The 16,695-nt window shown below is 56.7% G+C and overlaps 6 protein-coding genes across 6 annotated transcripts; 3 read left to right on the top strand and 3 right to left on the bottom strand.

Moving 5' to 3' along the window:
• Positions 1-240: 240 nt before the first annotated feature.
• On the top strand, positions 241-2,335 carry CHGG_04309 (uncharacterized protein; the record flags this gene model as incomplete). Its single annotated transcript, XM_001223522.1, has 3 exons — positions 241-274; positions 394-1,223; positions 1,997-2,335. 3 exons carry the CDS (start codon positions 241-243, stop codon positions 2,333-2,335), a joined length of 1,203 nt encoding a protein of 400 aa, XP_001223523.1.
• A 1,459-nt stretch (positions 2,336-3,794) lies between these two features.
• Positions 3,795-4,317, top strand: CHGG_04308 (uncharacterized protein; the record flags this gene model as incomplete). The annotated part of the gene is made up of 2 exons (XM_001223521.1): positions 3,795-3,938; positions 4,147-4,317. The coding sequence occupies 2 exons, from the start codon at positions 3,795-3,797 to the stop codon at positions 4,315-4,317; spliced, it is 315 nt and encodes a 104-aa protein (XP_001223522.1).
• Positions 4,318-5,524: 1,207 nt separating this feature from the next.
• CHGG_04307 (uncharacterized protein) lies at positions 5,525-8,103 on the bottom strand (the record flags this gene model as incomplete). Its single annotated transcript, XM_001223520.1, has 2 exons — positions 5,525-6,897; positions 7,149-8,103. The coding sequence occupies 2 exons, from the start codon at positions 8,101-8,103 to the stop codon at positions 5,525-5,527; spliced, it is 2,328 nt and encodes a 775-aa protein (XP_001223521.1).
• A 944-nt stretch (positions 8,104-9,047) lies between these two features.
• Positions 9,048-9,874, top strand: CHGG_04306 (uncharacterized protein; the record flags this gene model as incomplete). Its single annotated transcript, XM_001223519.1, has 2 exons — positions 9,048-9,132; positions 9,285-9,874. The coding sequence occupies 2 exons, from the start codon at positions 9,048-9,050 to the stop codon at positions 9,872-9,874; spliced, it is 675 nt and encodes a 224-aa protein (XP_001223520.1).
• Positions 9,875-11,178: 1,304 nt separating this feature from the next.
• Positions 11,179-12,168, bottom strand: CHGG_04305 (uncharacterized protein; the record flags this gene model as incomplete). Its single annotated transcript, XM_001223518.1, has 1 exon — positions 11,179-12,168. The coding sequence occupies one exon, from the start codon at positions 12,166-12,168 to the stop codon at positions 11,179-11,181; it is 990 nt and encodes a 329-aa protein (XP_001223519.1).
• Positions 12,169-13,548: 1,380 nt separating this feature from the next.
• CHGG_04304 (uncharacterized protein) lies at positions 13,549-16,366 on the bottom strand (the record flags this gene model as incomplete). Its single annotated transcript, XM_001223517.1, has 2 exons — positions 13,549-15,841; positions 15,897-16,366. 2 exons carry the CDS (start codon positions 16,364-16,366, stop codon positions 13,549-13,551), a joined length of 2,763 nt encoding a protein of 920 aa, XP_001223518.1.
• Positions 16,367-16,695: the final 329 nt, after the last annotated feature.

Genomic DNA, 16,695 nt, shown 5'->3' with positions numbered 1-16,695 from the left:
CCAACCGCGCCGCCAAACAAAGACCGTCCGGGAAAGGAATATTGGCTGAAGACTGGCCGTACCAACTTGACCCTTTCCGAGCCGCATATCACATCACACCGCAGCGGAAAAAGAACAGAGCCATGCCAGGACAAGTAGCTCATATATACCTTATCACAGACTCCCGTAGCCCCTGCCGTACGGCACCCTTTCTCCCACCCTCCTGAATCAGACGAAACCTCACCAAGCTCGCCGCCCACCATGGTTTCCCCTCCCCTTAGCACTCTTCTTCTAGGTAACTAACCTGCCTCCTCTCCTACCCCGTCTCTCCTCTCTCATCCCACCCTCCTCTCCCTCCTCACCCAATCCGTGACCCCGAATACCCCGAACTAACCCCGCAACCAACCACCCCAGCGCTCGCCGCCCCGCTCACCATCCACGGGGCACCGACCCCGACCCCAACCAACACCGACACCGCCCCCAACCCGGACACCACCATCTGCACCAACACCACCCTCGCCATCTCCCTCACCCTGACCCAACCCCTCCCCTCCCAACATCAACAAACCACCCCCCTCGGCAACGGCGTCCCCCTCCGCATCATGCCCCTCGGCGCCTCCATCACCTACGGCACGGCCTCCTCCGACGGCAACGGCTACCGCGCCGCCCTGCGCAACCACCTCGTCTCAGGCCCGGGCAACAAAGTCAACATGGTTGGCACCCGCCAATCCGGCTCCATGCGCGACCGCGACGTGGAAGGGTGGCCGGGGTTCCGCATCGCCGAGGTGCGCGCCAAGGCGATGGCGCCCGGGTGCGTGCCGCACTACCGGCCGAACGTCGTGCTGGTGAATGCGGGGACGAACGACGCGACGCAAAATTTCAGCGTCGACGGCGCCGGGGCGAGGATGGAGGGGCTGGTGAGGGATCTGTGGGCGGCGAGTCCGCGGGCGGTGGTTGTGTTGAGTACGCTGTTGGTGAATAAGAATGCGGAGGCCGAGAGGAATGTAAGGGTGATTAATGCGCAGTATGTGGATTTGGCGAGGAGGTTGAGGGAGGGGGAGAGGAAGAGGTTGGTGTTGGTGGATATGCATGGGCCGGATGGGCCGACGACGGCGGATCTGGCGGATGATACGCATCCGAATGATGCGGGGTATAGGAAGATGGCGGATATTTGGTTCAAGGGGCTGGTGGCGGCCAGTGATGCCGGTTGGTTGCAGGCGCCGGAGTCGGTGGCGGGAGTGCCGGTATGATGGGGCGGCGTAGTGGAGGGGGAGGGAGATGGGGGTGCATTGGTTGGCGTTGGATGAACACAGCGACGTTTGGATAGGTTTACGTTTGAATTAGATGTAATGAAATTAGTTCCTAATGTGATTTTGGAATAAGCGGAATGGTATCTCGGATACTGTCGAAGTCGTAGACAGAAAAGAAGAAGCGAGCGAGAACGTACTTAATTATACCACATTCCCTCGTGAGTAACGAGCCCGATACAAGCTGGTAACAACGATGTTATATCAAAGAGAGAATATCAAGTGTATTATTGGGCTCTCCCGGCAGGTCCGAGCGTGAGTAAAGCCTTGTCGCTAGAAATTCGTTGGTGGGTTGACCACACAACGTGATGTTGTTCCGCTCTCCGCTTTGATATCCTGAATCAACTCATCCGATGCCAGCCCCCAACTCCAGGTATACGTAAATGCCCTATTTCCATCATCCAGACGTAAGGAGTGCCGGGTATCCCAATGCAACCTGTCCCAACCAACCCACCCAGCCAAACCAGCCCAGCAAGCAGCCCGAGAGAAAATGAAAACCACACGACCCAGCCCACCACCTTAGACCATCACAAACCACACCCAACCCCTTCACACCTCCACCCCCCCAACCCACCACCCATCCCCCCCCGCCCTTCGCACCCGCCACCTCGGTTCGTCCGCCATGCGCGGCACGTTCAGATCCGCCAACAGCCGGATCATCTCGCCAAAAACAGATACAACTCGCCCAGTTGGCCAAACATGGTCTCCAGACCTCGCCCGGCCGACAGAGTGAGCGGACGAGACGCCGGTCCTCCCTCCCGACCTCTATCTTCATCTTCCGCATCCGCGTCCGTATCGGAATTAGAGTTGGAGTCGGAGCTAGGCGTTGCTATCAGACTCGTAGCTCTCGATCCACCATGAACCATGGGCCCCGTGGTGCCCGTGGCAAGCAGCGCGGACTCGCTGTGCAGGGCTCCGCACACGTGTCACAGCGCCAGGTGGCGCGCAGGCGTAGCGAGGTTGCCGAGGGTAAGAGGGCGGTCCTCTGGTCCCCTTGGGCTTGGGAGGAGGTGGCCGAGGAGGGTGGAGAGGGGTGGCGGGGGGATTGAAGCGGGTGGGAAGAGGAGGGGCGTGGTGGTGGCGGTGGTGGTGGTGGTGGGTTTGTTGGTGTGGGCGCTGGTGCTGGCGGTTGTTCGAGAGGGTGGGGGGTAGAGTGGGGTGGCTGTGGTGGTGATGGTTGTTGTTGTCATGTTGGATGTGGTGATACGGGTAGGAGGCGGCGAGGCGGGTGGTGTAACGTGGTTTTGGGGGCCGGTTCGGGGGCCGGTTTTGGGGGCTGAGCAAAATCAGTTGGAAATTCGTCGTTGGAGTGTTGAGTGAGAGGGAGCAAGGGCGATCGTCCGGTGAAAAGATTGTTCTATCAGTGTTCGGGCGGGTCGGACTTACATAGATCGGCAAGATGTGGGGATGCCCTGATAAGGAAGGAAGGCTCGGCGGGTGCTGGGGGCTGCCGGACTCCGAACCGGTGTCTTTGCCGAATCTGTATGCAATCCAACTCCGAAACTCCGGTGTGATTGGGGGGGCATGTGGGTGCCCTCGCTTGAGCCTAAAAGACTGTATCTTCTGATAAGGCTATCACGATACCGTCCGATATTGAATGACGATAGCCGTTTTAACTGAAGACGATCACATCGCCACCAATTTGACCGCATTGTTTCATTGTTATACGCCTACTATAGCAGTGATCATGAGAGCCCAGGGCATAGGGGGTGGTTCTCGGCGGGTGCGGATCTTCCCCAATTCCCCCGGAGCATCTCACCATCCCTTGCATTTGCGGACGCTTATTGGTCACGGTCCATGATGTCTCAGCCTGTCGCATTGCTCATCAAGCATCAAGGAAGGAGCCGGTACACACCATCTTGCTCGAATATACGGTCTCTTTTGCTCCTGACGCGCTCGCTAAACGGATGATGCCTTGAGGGAAAAAGACCAGAATTGGGAACAAGGTGGCAGCCGGCCCCACAGCTCAAGGTCGGCAAGTGGATCCGGCTTGTGGTCCATTCGGAGGTTATTCGGGCAAGGGAGAGAAGTCGTCTATTTTAAGCCTCGACGCCGTCACGGTTATCTTGAATCAAATGCACGTTTGCTACCTCTTGAGATATCAGACATGACACGATTGTGACCTGCATATATGCACCAAAGGAATGGGAAATGGAAACCATCTAGATCTTGCCCATTGCCCGATCGGGACATGCGGTCCGATGTGGGCCGGCCGGTCCGGGAAGGCCGATGCCGGGCCGGAGCGCCCGAACTTGGTCGGCAACCCATTTAATCCCCCACCACCGCCAGCCAGATCACCACGTCTCCCTCACCTGACCAGCTATACCCGTTGCTCTAACCCAACAGTAAACAACATAGAGAATAATAATCAATGTTACCACCCCCGCAGTATCAAGAGTTCCTTTCCCCGGTGACGCCCTGAACTCCACCTAGGACCGGCCGCAGAGAGTCAAAGTGGTCGAGTGAGTTTAATATGCGGAACCCCACCAACAGCCTCGCGAGTTGGCCATGTACTACCAGGAGGATCTTCACTCCAAGCGTGGACCAAGGAGCTTCACCGAGCCCGGCGTCGGCAACGCAGCTGTCTGTTCAACACCCGTTAGCACCCAGCGAACTCCAACTCCAAGGAAGGGTGTGGAGGTAAGGAACCAGGTAAGACACAACAACATACCGGATCATTCAAAATCGGCGTCGGCCGCCCCTGCCCCCCTCCCACATCCACCACATCCACCCCAACCATCGCCGCCGCAGCCGTAGCAGGCGTTGTAGCAACCTGCACCCCAGCCCCACCACCAGCACCACCCCCACCCGCCGACGAAACCACACCCGCACCCGCACCCGCAACAGCCGCGCCCTGCAGCGCGCTCACCACCCGATTCACCCCATTCTCACCCGCCTCACCCGCACCTTCGGCCCCTTCGGCTCCCTCAAAGGAGATGGCGCCGTCGCCGACGACGAGGGCGGGCGAGTAGGCGCCGAGGTTGATGTTCAACGGGAGGGGGAGGGCGGTGGTGAGGGTGGGGGGCGGTGAGGAGGGTGAGGGTGAGGGTGAGGGTTGAGAGGAGGAGGAGGGTGCGGGTGAGGGGGGTGGTGGTGGATTTGATGGTGGTGGTGGTCGGGTTGGGGGGGTGGGGGGTTGGGGGAGGGGACATGTTGGGTTGGGGGTTGGTTTTGCGGGGTGGTGTGAGTTTGGGAGTGGGAGTGAGAGTGGGGGGTTATTGGTTATTAGGTAGTAGTAAATGCGGATGGGTGCCTGACCCGGGTGGTGAGGTGGGAGAAGAGATGGGGCGAGTCCAGCTCGGGAGGGCGGCAGATGAGGGAAGTTGGGTGATGGAAAGAGTCAACGAAGAGTAAGGGCAGGGCCGAGCATCATTGTATGTACGACTGATGGAGGGACGTTTAGATATGAGATGGTCGGGAACTGTCTCTCCCTCGCCTCCGTGTCTTGGGGTTGTTCTGAGACGAGCCCCCGGAGCATCTTAGTACCCCATTCCAGAACAAGCACAAATCCATGCCGATACTAGCGTAAGCTTAAAACGGCGAGGGTAAAATGGCATTGCGGCTAGACTTGACGTTGTCGACCGAGGACCAAATTACCACGACCCTCGGACCTGGACAACGGCAAGTGATACGCGCTCCGGCCATCTAAGACATCTTGGCAAGACAGATAAGCCTTTTGACCGTTGGGGAAGGACGATGTGCCAAGAGAAAGGAAACGGGAAGGTCGTATTTATAGAGGCCTGTTGTCGATCGTGTCTCGGCGACTTAGCAGAGCTGAACCTAGAATCCCGGGGGTGCGACATTTGTGATGCACCCGTAAAACGAGGACTCAGGTCTGTGCTGCCGGCTGCAAATGCCATTCACCGTGTGTATCGGCCATATTGGAGGGCAATCTCGGCTGCAACTGCCTCTGGCCGCTGTTCTCGACTCGTGTTTCACATGTGCGTCGAAGCGTCCATGCAGCCTGGCCCCTGAGATTGCCAAAGTGCGGTAGAAATAACCAAGAATAAGTGGTTCTTACAATTATCACCCGCCCTTCCTACGATGTATCAAGCCGGAAAGGAACGGGATCACATCACTTTTGTGGTCGCCCACGCCTAACTATAACTGACACGGTCTCATGCGTGTTGGGTATCGGAAAGAAAACACAGCCCGCCCCGGAACTAACGTCATACGCAAACACTGTCCGCTCTTACATAACATAAAATACATACATCCGTCTAGCCAAGCTGAGCGGCTCACTCCTCAAAATCTTCGCCGCCGTTGTTGTCACCAAACGGATCAAAGTCCTCCTCCTCGTAAGTGTCCTCTCCGAAGCCTTCCTCACCGCCAAACTCATTGTCATCTTCCTGCTCCTCCTCTTCCTCTTCCTCGGGAGGAGCAAGCGCCCTGGCGACCCTCTCCTGAGGAGTTTCTGCCGTGGCAGCTGGTGTCGGGGTCTGGACCCCGTTGGCGTCGTCGCTGCCGACGTCGCTACCGGCATCGCTTCCAGCGTCACTAGGAATCGCACTGCGGCTGCCCACCGAGCTGGTGCCGCCATATGTGCTGCCAGGACCCGTCTTGGAGAACTCGAAGAGGTTGCCCATGCGCGAGTAGTCGAGTTTGGTGCTGATCGCCCGCGTGCGCAGCATGTTCTGGGCAGCCTCGGTGGCAGAGCCGGCGGGCGATGCTTGCCCCTCGCCGATGCGCGGTTTCCGGGCTCGGCTGCGCTTCTGCTTCGGCGGATTGTTTTGCAATACCTTGGCTTCGAAGATTTTTTGCTGCACCTTGCGCATGTAGTCCTTGTTGTGGTTGGCCCAGATCATCTCTTTCAGCAACACATCCCTCTCCGAGAGCTTGCAGAACATGACTTCAGGGTCGTCCTTGAACTCATCTTCGTGCACAATGGGATCGTCCGAGACATTAGACTGTGGGGTGAGGCTGGGGGCAGCCCCATTAGTGAGGGGTTGGGCAGCCGTTTCGGTGCTGCTTTGGCCCGGGGCCTCGCCTGCATTTGCCTCGGGCAGAGCAGGCGCTGGCGGTAAGTTGGCGTGGGCCGTGGTCTCTTTCTCTCTTCGCTGCTCGATATCTCTCGTGACAAGGGCAGAGGCACCAATCATGACAGGGTCGTTGAGATGCCCTTGCATCTCCTGTTCAAGATTGTTCTCGTCGAGCTCCCATTCGTCGTCGATTCGTAACACCGGCTTCTCCGGCTTTTGGTTGTTCGCCTCATCGCCACTCGGGGGCGGGTTGTTGCCATGTTCCGGGCCGGGGACCGGCTCCCTCGGCTTGATCTTCATGTTCTCCATGCCGGGTATCTGGATGCCTTGTGCTGCAGCCATAGCCATCTCACTACTTGGGTCGACTTCCTCGGGCTCTTCGTCGTCCGAGTCGCCGAATTCATCCGCCAAATCCTCGAGCTGGCCGTCAACCTCTGCTGTCGCGGCGTTGGCGATGGTCAGATCCTCCTGGGTAGGTTTACGATAAGGGACGGCAAAGCCATCCTTGTCGACGCCCGGGGCGGGCGCGTCTCCCGCCTGAGGTGTTGGTGGAGCGGACTGCGCCGAGGTCCCGGAAGTCTCGACCGAAGCACCCCCGTTTTCGAGTGCCGGGTCGATAGGAACAGGCGGCACTTCGGGTTCGGTTGTTGTTGTTGTTTTCTGCCGCTTTGCAGACTCTTGCATCCCCGATTCGTCTCCGGGGTGGCTGCTCTCCTACTGGCTGTGCCTCGCTTCCGAACCTTTTTAGCGTGCTTTTCCTGCCATTCCTTTGACTGCTTGTAAACAAACGGCGGATCATGCGAAGCTCCGGGAGGGCTTTGGCCTCATGGAAGTCACGGATTGTCATCTGCGCCGAGGGCACGTTGGCGAATTCTTCCCATACGCTCCTGCAAGGTGGTCATGGTGACCTTGGCGATGTAGACCACTTCCCTGACCGTACGGCGGTAGTTGTGCGCCCGAGCAGCCATGATCAAGGCGGCGCCGCAGATACCAGCCGGCCGACGGCCATGAGTGATGTTGTCGTGACGCATGCGTTGGGCGATGCGGATGGCGGAGAGAGCCACTTTGTTGGTGTCGTGGAGGAACTCCAGCTTGGTGGCGAAGCGGAAGATGAGGTCCTCGATGATGATGGGTTTGGTACCATCTTTCATGTCGGGAAGAGCGGCGAGCAAGTCTTTATAACTGCGACCAAGCAGGAAGACGTCGGTCTTGATGATGTCGGCCAAGTCGATCAGCATGACCTTATTATTGTCCTCTTTTCGACACACTGCATAAACGCAGACGGCAGCCACGGTATTCTTGCGGCGGCCTTGGATGAAGTTGCTGTTGGAGGCAAACTTGTAGACCTGGAAGGCTTTCTCGGCCACGAGAGGTGCAATCTGGAGTTGGTGGGCGAATTGGTTCATGAGTTGCTTGGCCTCCCTGAGACTCCGCTCGCGGGCCTCACTCGCACCAGCGCCAGCCACACGGCGAAAAGCGAGCCCGCCAGCTGTGGGGCGGATGCCTCCTTGGTCTGCAGCCAGGTAGCTCCCGTGGACAACGGCAGCGCCGTTGGCGCTCTCACCAAACGTGACTTCGGCCACGATGTTGCTCTCCCACACGACGCGGCCGCAGTTTTGGCAGGCTCCGTCACGGACGTCCGACTTGTCGCACTGGGGGTTCTTGCATACCGAGCGGGCCGATGCTACGGTGGGGGCGTTGGTTGATGGGGACGACGCTACAGACTTTTCCCGGACGCGTTGCTCGTGATCCATGATACGCCGGATGGCGTTCGGTTTTCGTTTGGATTTGGCCTTGCCGGAGCCCCCACCGGCCCTAATCATAGGCGCGGACGACATTGTAGGGTGCTAGCCTTCTGGATTCTGGATAGACGGGCAAGGTGCGATTGGCATCCGTCATGGGAGTTGTGACGAAGTAAGTGAAGCGGGCAGTGACAAGCAGCCTATGACAACGAGGCCTGTTGTCCCCCACCGGTGTTTTCGACGGTGCTCTGCTAGGCACTCGGTCGGGGCTGCTATCGATTTATTCGCAATCCCCCCCCAATGAATGCTTCCCAGAAAGGAATCCCCTTGAAGGAAAAAAGGGTGTTATGTCATTGGTGAGAATGGGCCAAGGATTGGGATACTGGCGACGGGGATGATTCTCGAGACTGGGCGCAATTGTTGAAAGAAGAACGCGCGAGTAGCCAAGCGGGGTGTGTCGGAGCAGCGAAAAATCCTCACAGCCGATGAGTCAGCATAACAAGGGTCAAAGGGTACAGGTTCGACTCGATTGTCGTGCCCGATCTTTTATGAAATCCGCAATTACCCCACGTGCCAACCCCACACCACGAAACCCCGCGCTTCACATTGCCAAGCAAGCATCGCTCCTTTTGCTGGTCTTCGAATTCCTTCTTTCCAAACTGGAAGGAATTCAGTTCGACGGGAAATGGCCGGCAAAAGCGCGGCAGAGGGCGGGTTTGCGGCCCGCATGCGGATATCAATGGCACCTCATAAGAAAGACCCCTCTTCCAGGCTGCTCAGGAAGTGCACTCCGCTCCAACGTGAGAGCAACTCCTGGCGGAGTTGCCGTAAATGGCCGTAGGATCGTGGTAAGGGAATGGAAACGGTCGGATACCACTTAGCTTTTGCCTAGACTGTCCAACACCTCACGATGGAATATGAGGGGTGCCTCTCAATATAAAAAGTGCCGCCCCTCACTCATTCTTCGGCCATCTTTCTCGTATCCCTTAAGCCTTCCAACGAAAGACCTCAACCGCCCGTCCTTGAACATCAACTCCAACATGGCTCCCACAGACACATTCACCATCACTGCCAACCCGGACACCGACATTTGGCGCAAGCCTCCCACAACCGATGTCTTCAACGGTAACACCTCCCAAACCTCAATTTCCCAGCCCTGCGCCCTCCCCATCCACAGCCACGCACCCCCTTCACCCCTTTCAACACCTAGCCCACCCGACCACCCCAACCTCACACACCCAAACCCCTCGGTACTAACCCTCCCCCCTCCCTCCCAGCACCCACCGCCCTGCCCCCCTCAACGACCCCCCACCCGCAACGCACCTCCGGCCCGCTAAACGCCTTCCTCTCGGCGCGCCTCTCGCTCAACTTCACCCCGCAAGAGCAATACGACCAAGGCGGCATCCTGCTGAGTCTCCGCCGCCGCACCGACACCCCCACCACCACCACTAACACGACCACCACCCCGCCACCCAAATGGATCAAAGCCGGCATCGAGCTGTACAACGGCGCGCCGCGCGTGTCGACCGTCGCCTGCGATCGCTGGGCGGACTGGTCCGTGGCCGATCTGCGCGCGCCCGGCTCTGCCCCTGCCCCTGCCCCTGCCTCGGGTAGTAAGGGGGAGACGGGGTGGACGACGGTGGTTGTGGAGAAGGACAAGGACGGGAACGGGACCGGGGTGTGGGTGTACTGGGTGGCGGAGGGCAGCGAGGAGAAGGTGCCGCTGCGGGAGATCTGCTGGGTGTTTGGGGATGAGCCCGACACGTGGGAGGTTGAAGTGCATGCGATGGCGGCGCGGCCGAATAAGGAGGCGCAGGGGGCGCTGACGGTGGAGTTTGCTGGGTTGGAGGTCAAGTGGGCTTCTTAGGTGCGGACAGGAGGTGATTAGGTGTGGATGGGAGGGGGGGTTTTGTTCACATGTCACGTAGGGAAAGATGAACTTTTCTTTTGAGGTGGCCGAATGTGTTTTCTTTTTTTTTTTTTTTTCGTCCCATTACCTAGCCCCTCAAGCGGGTGGCGTAGAGCCTTGCGGAAACAGGCGGGAGGCTATCTAGCATGCTGCACACCCTCTAGGGGCGTGCAGAAAGATATCCATCTCATACCCGTCCCGATGATATAAAAGCCCGAATTCGGTTCGTCAAGAAGTCAAAATCGTCATCATCATCAGTTGTTACAAACGAGTGACCGCCCTGCTCTGCGCGGCGAAATATTGCAGGCAACCATGCAGTCCTTTTTTTTTTGGCCGGGGGTGTTGCAAGCCCCCTTTTGTTTCCCTCTCAACCATGATCATCCGAACTGTCTTGTGTTTTTTCGACAAAAAAAAGGGGGTGCGGCCGAGCGCGTCTGAGTGGTGTCGATGCGTGGCAGCGAGGATGGTAGTCCCCGCTGCTATCTTGTTCAGTCTGAGTGGTGTGTGTGGTTCCGACTCCAGCCTTGTATGTTTCCAAAAACGCCAGGGAAAGACAGAAAAGCTGACAAGTCATCGCCCGTCCCCGTCCCAAAGAAGCCCAGCTAAAATAAGCAGACAGAGCAAGAAAAAGAACACAATTCATGGTTGTTGGAGGGAAATATGTCGAAGTGCGAAGTGCGGCGGGTTAACACGACGTGTGGTGTTTTGTCGGCTATTAGACGTCGAATTTGGCGAGAAACCCATATCCTCCTGGTGTGCGACCTCCTTTCCCCTCGTGTCTTGTTATTTGGCGGCCCATTCCATGAGCGACGATGCCAATCAATCTGATGTAATTCAGAATACCAAAACGCCAGGGTTCCGTGAAATCCCAACCAGCCCAGTGTCCCCAGAAAACAGAAAACCAAGAACTGAGACACCAGAGGGGCAGCGAGCTGCGCGTGTCTTCTTTGCACATACCCACATCGTGTATCGGCATTAAGCCCCTCTCGCTCCGCAGATCTTTAAGCCAAAATTGGTCGGCCAACCTCATGAGAAGTGAAGATGTTTCAAGGGGGTGAAAGATCTTCCAAATGGTGTTCCAATCTGACGGAAGATGCGAGGAGTTTCAATGAGAAAAGACCCAAACGCCAGATGTTGAGAAGCAAACAATGGCACAACCCCTGATGAGCCTGTTCCCTGTCCAGTAAAAGTTCCCCATTTACACCTGAAGAAAAACACTTGAAACCTGTTCGTTACGCGTTATGTGCAAGGAGCCCAGCCTCTCAGATGGTCTTCGGCGTCCGCACGTTGCTCGCGTCGATGACGTCGTCGAGGTGGTTGCACATGGCAACGAACAGGTCGAAGAAGAGCTTCCCGCTGCCTTCGCCGTACACGTCGCTGCCGGACTTCTCCATCTCGGCCTGCATGGTGCCGCTACGCTTGAAGGTCTTGCGGCACCGGATGATGAGCGCCAGGTAATGAGCGCGCAGGCGGCTATCCGAGTCGGGGGTGTTGGCGTAGCAGTATTGCGCGCTGCGGAGGATTGTGCCGACGTCGATGCCCGACTGCAATCCTTGCTTCCGCAGCGCCAGCTTCTTGAGCTCCTCCAGCCCATAGCGCTCCGCGGCACAGTAGATTACCGTGTCGCGGAGCAGGTGCTGGCCGACACTCGAGAGGTACACGGTCGCCTCGACAGCCGAAGGGGTCTGGGGTGTTTGCCCTGCGCGACCACCTCCGATTTTTGGTGATTCGTGAATCGTCGGGGAGGTTTGCGGTGTGGCCCGACGGGGGAGCGAATCCTCGAGTTCCCAAGAGTTGCGCTGCTTGTTGTGTTGCAGACGCGGGTAGTAGTCGCCTTTGTAGAGGTACTCGAGAATTGCGCTAAAGACCTCCGGCTCCTCGTCCGGGAGCGAGATTTTCCTATTCTGCGCATCGACGTAGTTGCTGCGCAGGACCTTGTCGAAAAAAGGTGCCTGGCGCAGCACGTCTTCGTGCGCTGCAAACAGCCGCACCTCCCTGCCCACCACGAGGGTGACGATGGGCGAGGGGGCAAGGGACTTGTCGGCTGGCCTCGCCTGCTCTGACTGCATGCGCGAGGTGTCCTCGCCTTTAAGCGACCGTTTTAGTTTCGATACTTTCTGGGCATCCCGTGTGGCACCCTTCCTCGTCAGTCTCGCAGACTTGTCCACCCGGTGTTGCGAATCCATCGCCGTCGAGGCAGCCTCCCGTTGGGAGGTGCTGGCGTCGCGGTTTCGAAACGAGCGCTTGAACATGGTGGCGGTCTGCAGTTCGTGGGGGGTATTTATATCGAGAGATGACGAGGTTATTTCGTACAGGTGCTGAGAGAAGGCAGGATGATGGGGATAACAGCGGAAGGAGAGAGTGTCGCCGCTATTCCCAGGGTGATAAGAGAGTGACGAAAAGAAGGAAGGAATGGAGGAAAAAAGAGGGAAAAGAGTGATGCACAAAAAGGATTGACGGGTCCGGGCGGTGTTATCCCAACGAGAAACTCATGAGACAACCCCAGCAACAGCTTTGCGACCCTTTGGTTGTGTGATGGGGGGGGGGGGGGGGGAGAAAAGAAAGGAAAAGACAAAGGAGTGGGGGGGGGTCGTTGATCTATTTAACCCAGCATATCGGCGGTGGTGGGGGCAGCACAAGGGTGTGTTGTGCCTGGGAAACGCCCCAGATTGACGAGAAACAAGCAGGGCTTGGGAGACGGGTTGTCTTGAACCCTGGCGCCTGTTCATTGGACCACCCAGCTTGCGAGTGCTTCCAACCAGGGAAAGAGTTGACGTTGCTTCAAGTGCGATTGCTGGCGTCAGCGCCTCGTTTGCTTGGCCATTCACTTGACGGTGAACAGGCGTGCAAGCCAACCGCCGGGTACCTCTCGCCCTGTGGAAAGCCACGAAAGCTTCGAGAACGAAGCCAGGGTCCCATGTCAAGTCCTCCTGCTTCGGTGGAATCGAAGGTCAAAAAGTTGGGCGAGCCTCGAATCAAAGTTCCGATGAGGCCAGCCAGCATTTGGGCCGCATTTTGGTTCTTGAAAAGGGGATTGGTCAACACTGTTGCCAACGCAACGAATTAAGGTTGACATTGTCGTCCAGGTTTCGGTTGGGCGGCGCTTCGAAGCAGTCTTTTGCAGCAGTATTCTGCCCTGAGCGGGGGCACGTGAACAATGATCGCCCATTGACAACCGAGCAGACGGCCTTGTTGCAGAGCACAGCCCCATTTGACTCTCGACCATTGGATACAAAATTATGCGGACAGAGGGCGAACAACATTCGCCCTCGTCAATCGTAAATTGTTCCGTCATCAGTCAGGCTCCGAAAGAAACATGCATGGAGGTGATAAAGTTGTCGGAGGGGTGGGGTACCGAGGAGGGGATGTACGCGGGTACGAAGTACACACAGCGGGTCCCCGACAAGGGGTCACTGGGCCCACTATTTGGCGCCCTGGAAGCGAAGGAGGCAGGGCATCTCAAGGGCGGTCAGTTAGAGCAGATGGACTTTCAACCTTGATTGAATTCCGCCGACGATCAACCCCCCAGCCGTAGCTCGAGGGGCTCGACTTTGAGGACGACTTCTACAAGCCAACTTTGTTCATCGTACCCACCCTACAAATTCAGATCAAAAAAACTACCCTATGGCCCACTAACTCCGCGAGAAAAAGCCAAATAGTTTCTTAATTGAACCTTCCCCTCCTGCTGCCAGCATCATGGTTTCGACTTCCGTCCAGTTTCCCATTATCCAATTCTCGTCGGGACCCGACCCAGCAGCTCCACGCATCTCTGCCTTTTTTCGTACCGTTTCGAGAACGCTGAGACCCTCTGTCGTCTTCTCCCTTGGGTTGGCCCCGTGTTCGAGCAGGAAAGCAATGGTTGATAACCTCTGCTCTGCGTCGATGGTAACCCGTCTTTCGTTCACATAGCCAAGCGAATCAAACACAGCGTTCTCGAGCAAAGAGATGCGTTTCTTTGGTGTTTTCCTCGAGATCAATTTTGGGTCCCACGCCAGCTTCTCCCGCAGGTACGGCAGAATGTGGAACCGTGCCGCCAACCCGAGAAAGGTGTTCGTACACGCCTCGCTGCGAGACGACCAGTGCTCCCCTCTGATCAACCCGGTCCACATGTTGGCGACATTTTCGTCAAACTTGTCCAGAGTTCGCGTGAGTAGGATGCGGTTTTCGCCCGTATCAACAACTTGAGACGCGTACCATAGGCATCTTCTTACGGGGTCCGAGTCACCACCATTCCGTATCTCCTCCCAAGTAGCTAGCGGCACTTTGAGAGCCTCGGCTTTGGCAAGGGATAAGTTTGGGTCAAAGCGATGGCAGATGCTGCGCGAAATGCGCTCCCAAACCTCCGGCTTGGACGCCCAGTCACTTGCGGACCGATGGAGGAAATCGACGGTACCAGAGGAGCTGCTAATCTCAAGGATACCTCGAGTCCGACTATCTAGTCGGCGCCTCATGATGTCAATGACCCCTGGGTTCCCTTTTTGACTGAGCGGCGTGGATAAGATGTTAAAGCTCAGGGGCAACTTTCCGTCGGCGATCCAAAGCGTCAAACAGTCTAGTGGACGCTGCGATGCTTCGAAAATAGCAAGCATCTCGGCCGACTTCGTGACGTTGGTCGGGCTAATACTGGCCCAAATGGCATCGTAAAGATCGGACAGACGACTCGGTAGGCCATCAATGATAACTTGAAGCTCGGCCAGTCCGTCTCCTTCGCTTAGCGCAACAAGGAGTGACTTGACCACCAGGCCAACCCAGAGAATGACGCCGTTTGATTTTCTTGCCACTTCGTCGATCAAGTGCGCCGCCTCTGTGGGAAACAGGTTTTGGAGCTCGGAAAATCCAATATTTTCTTCTAGCTTGGTCTTCACAATGTGCGTAATGTCCACCATGTTGAGGTCCTGCATCAGGAGCATAGGATTGCCCCTGAAAGCATCATTGAATTCCATCCATGGACGGCCAGCGACGCAAATCTTGATTCCATCGCGGGCGTTGATGTGTTGGATAAGTTCAATCACATCAACTGGAAGTAAATCGAATTCGTCAAGTCCGTCGATAAAAACTGCGAGCCTAAAAGACTTGTCACATTCGGAAAGGAGAGCGTCAAACGACTCTTGTACTTCCCACGTGCTCCACGGCGGTGCCTCGACGGCGGCCCGAAGAGTAGAGAACAACGCCCAGCGCCTTGGCGCTACGCAAGGTATAAGAGAGTTTTCCTCACTCAATACCTGGTGGAGAATGGTTCTCATCAAGCCTTCGCGCGACTTTTGTAAATGTGCGCCGGAAATCCAGGCATAGTACCGTGCGATGATAAGGGGGAGGCCTCGTGCCCACACATGGAGATGTTTGAGGAGGGATTGATGGTGAATAATATAGCTCATCAGCGTAGACTTGCCAGAACCAGGCTTTCCGGTAATCCAGTACGGTTTCTTGACTTCAGTTTCGAGCCACTCAGAGAAGCTGGGCAGGTTGGCGCCGCCCTTGAAGATCCATGTAAAAGTCCTTTGAAATGCTTCTGGAATGGCCTCTTGGCGAAATTCCATTGTTTCAAACGCAAGACTATTGAGTATGGTAAATGTGAAGAGCCTCCGCATGGCCTCCGGTTCTGCAAAAAAAACCCGGCTTGAGTTGCTGCTGATCCACTCGGGCGGCGTAGGGAGTTGCTTGCGGCTCCATAAGCATCCAACCAGTTCGTTGTAGATTTCGAGAGACTCCGGCAATGTCTTGTCGTTTAGTGTGTCAACCACTCTGTTGAATATGGCGGTTGTAACAATCTCAGGTTGAACGGCGGTCGCTAACGGTTGCGGGTCCCCTGGGAGAACATCATCGGCTTCTATACTTTCCGGGTCAGTCGGCAGCAGAAGGGTGGTCATTTCGTCGAGTTGCCGGCTGAACTGGATCTGTCGTTCTTCACTCTGTCTCGTGCCATCCCTAACCACAAAAGTCAGCGAGTCGAAGTTCGCCAAGAGCCAGACTAAACGCGTACCAGATGGCAAATATTACGGCTGTCGTCACTCGCCTTTCCATATCCCTCAGCTTGGCAATGGTTTCTTCAATCTCAGCTTGGTTCCAGATTGCTTCTAAAGCGGAACGGAGCGTTTTTAGTACACTCTTCTCCTTTACTCTCTTGCCCTCGTCATACATGAAGACTGAGTCTCCGTCTTTTCCCAGCGCTGCCAGAGCGTCGTTCAGCGGTGCAATCAAGTCCTTGCATTCTGTGCTCAGACTAACGAGTTGATGGTACGCCAAGGAAGTGGGAGTAATACTGGCAGTGGCTTGCTCGACATGAGCGAGAATATGTGCGAGATCGTTGGTTATGGTGGACAGTGTTACCTGTCTCGCAGTTCGTCCAGACGGGGACCGATAAATTTGACGCGACGTTGAGAGAAGCCGCGAGCCGAAATCTAGGAACTGGAGTGCAGCGGCTGCTACACCAACCGCGCTAACAGGCTCCATGCTTGTTACAGTGGGTGGTCAAAAGTCTGGTACATAACGAAGTGTTGAGTCTTGGGATGTCGAGTTGCGCTGCGTGATGGACCCGGAGGTGCGGGGTTCTTTGGCGCTGGTCCCAAGGGCCAAGGCAACCCAACCACACAGCCATCAATGGCTCCGGCTGTGTGCTGCAACTCTAGCCAATGACCGGAGACTGCCCATCATTGCATTGGGAGTGTGGCGCTGATTAAAATGCAAGTTTGTCATGCTTGGTCCCCTTTCCGACTATGGAAAATCAACCACCACGCCGGCCCATCAACGTTGGTCATCGTTGTCGCTGGTACCGCAATGGT

This window comes from Chaetomium globosum, genomic scaffold (genome assembly GCF_000143365.1).
Source record: "Chaetomium globosum CBS 148.51 scaffold_4 genomic scaffold, whole genome shotgun sequence".
NCBI lineage: Eukaryota > Fungi > Ascomycota > Sordariomycetes > Sordariales > Chaetomiaceae > Chaetomium > Chaetomium globosum.
This window is presented reverse-complemented; position numbering and strand designations above follow the sequence as displayed.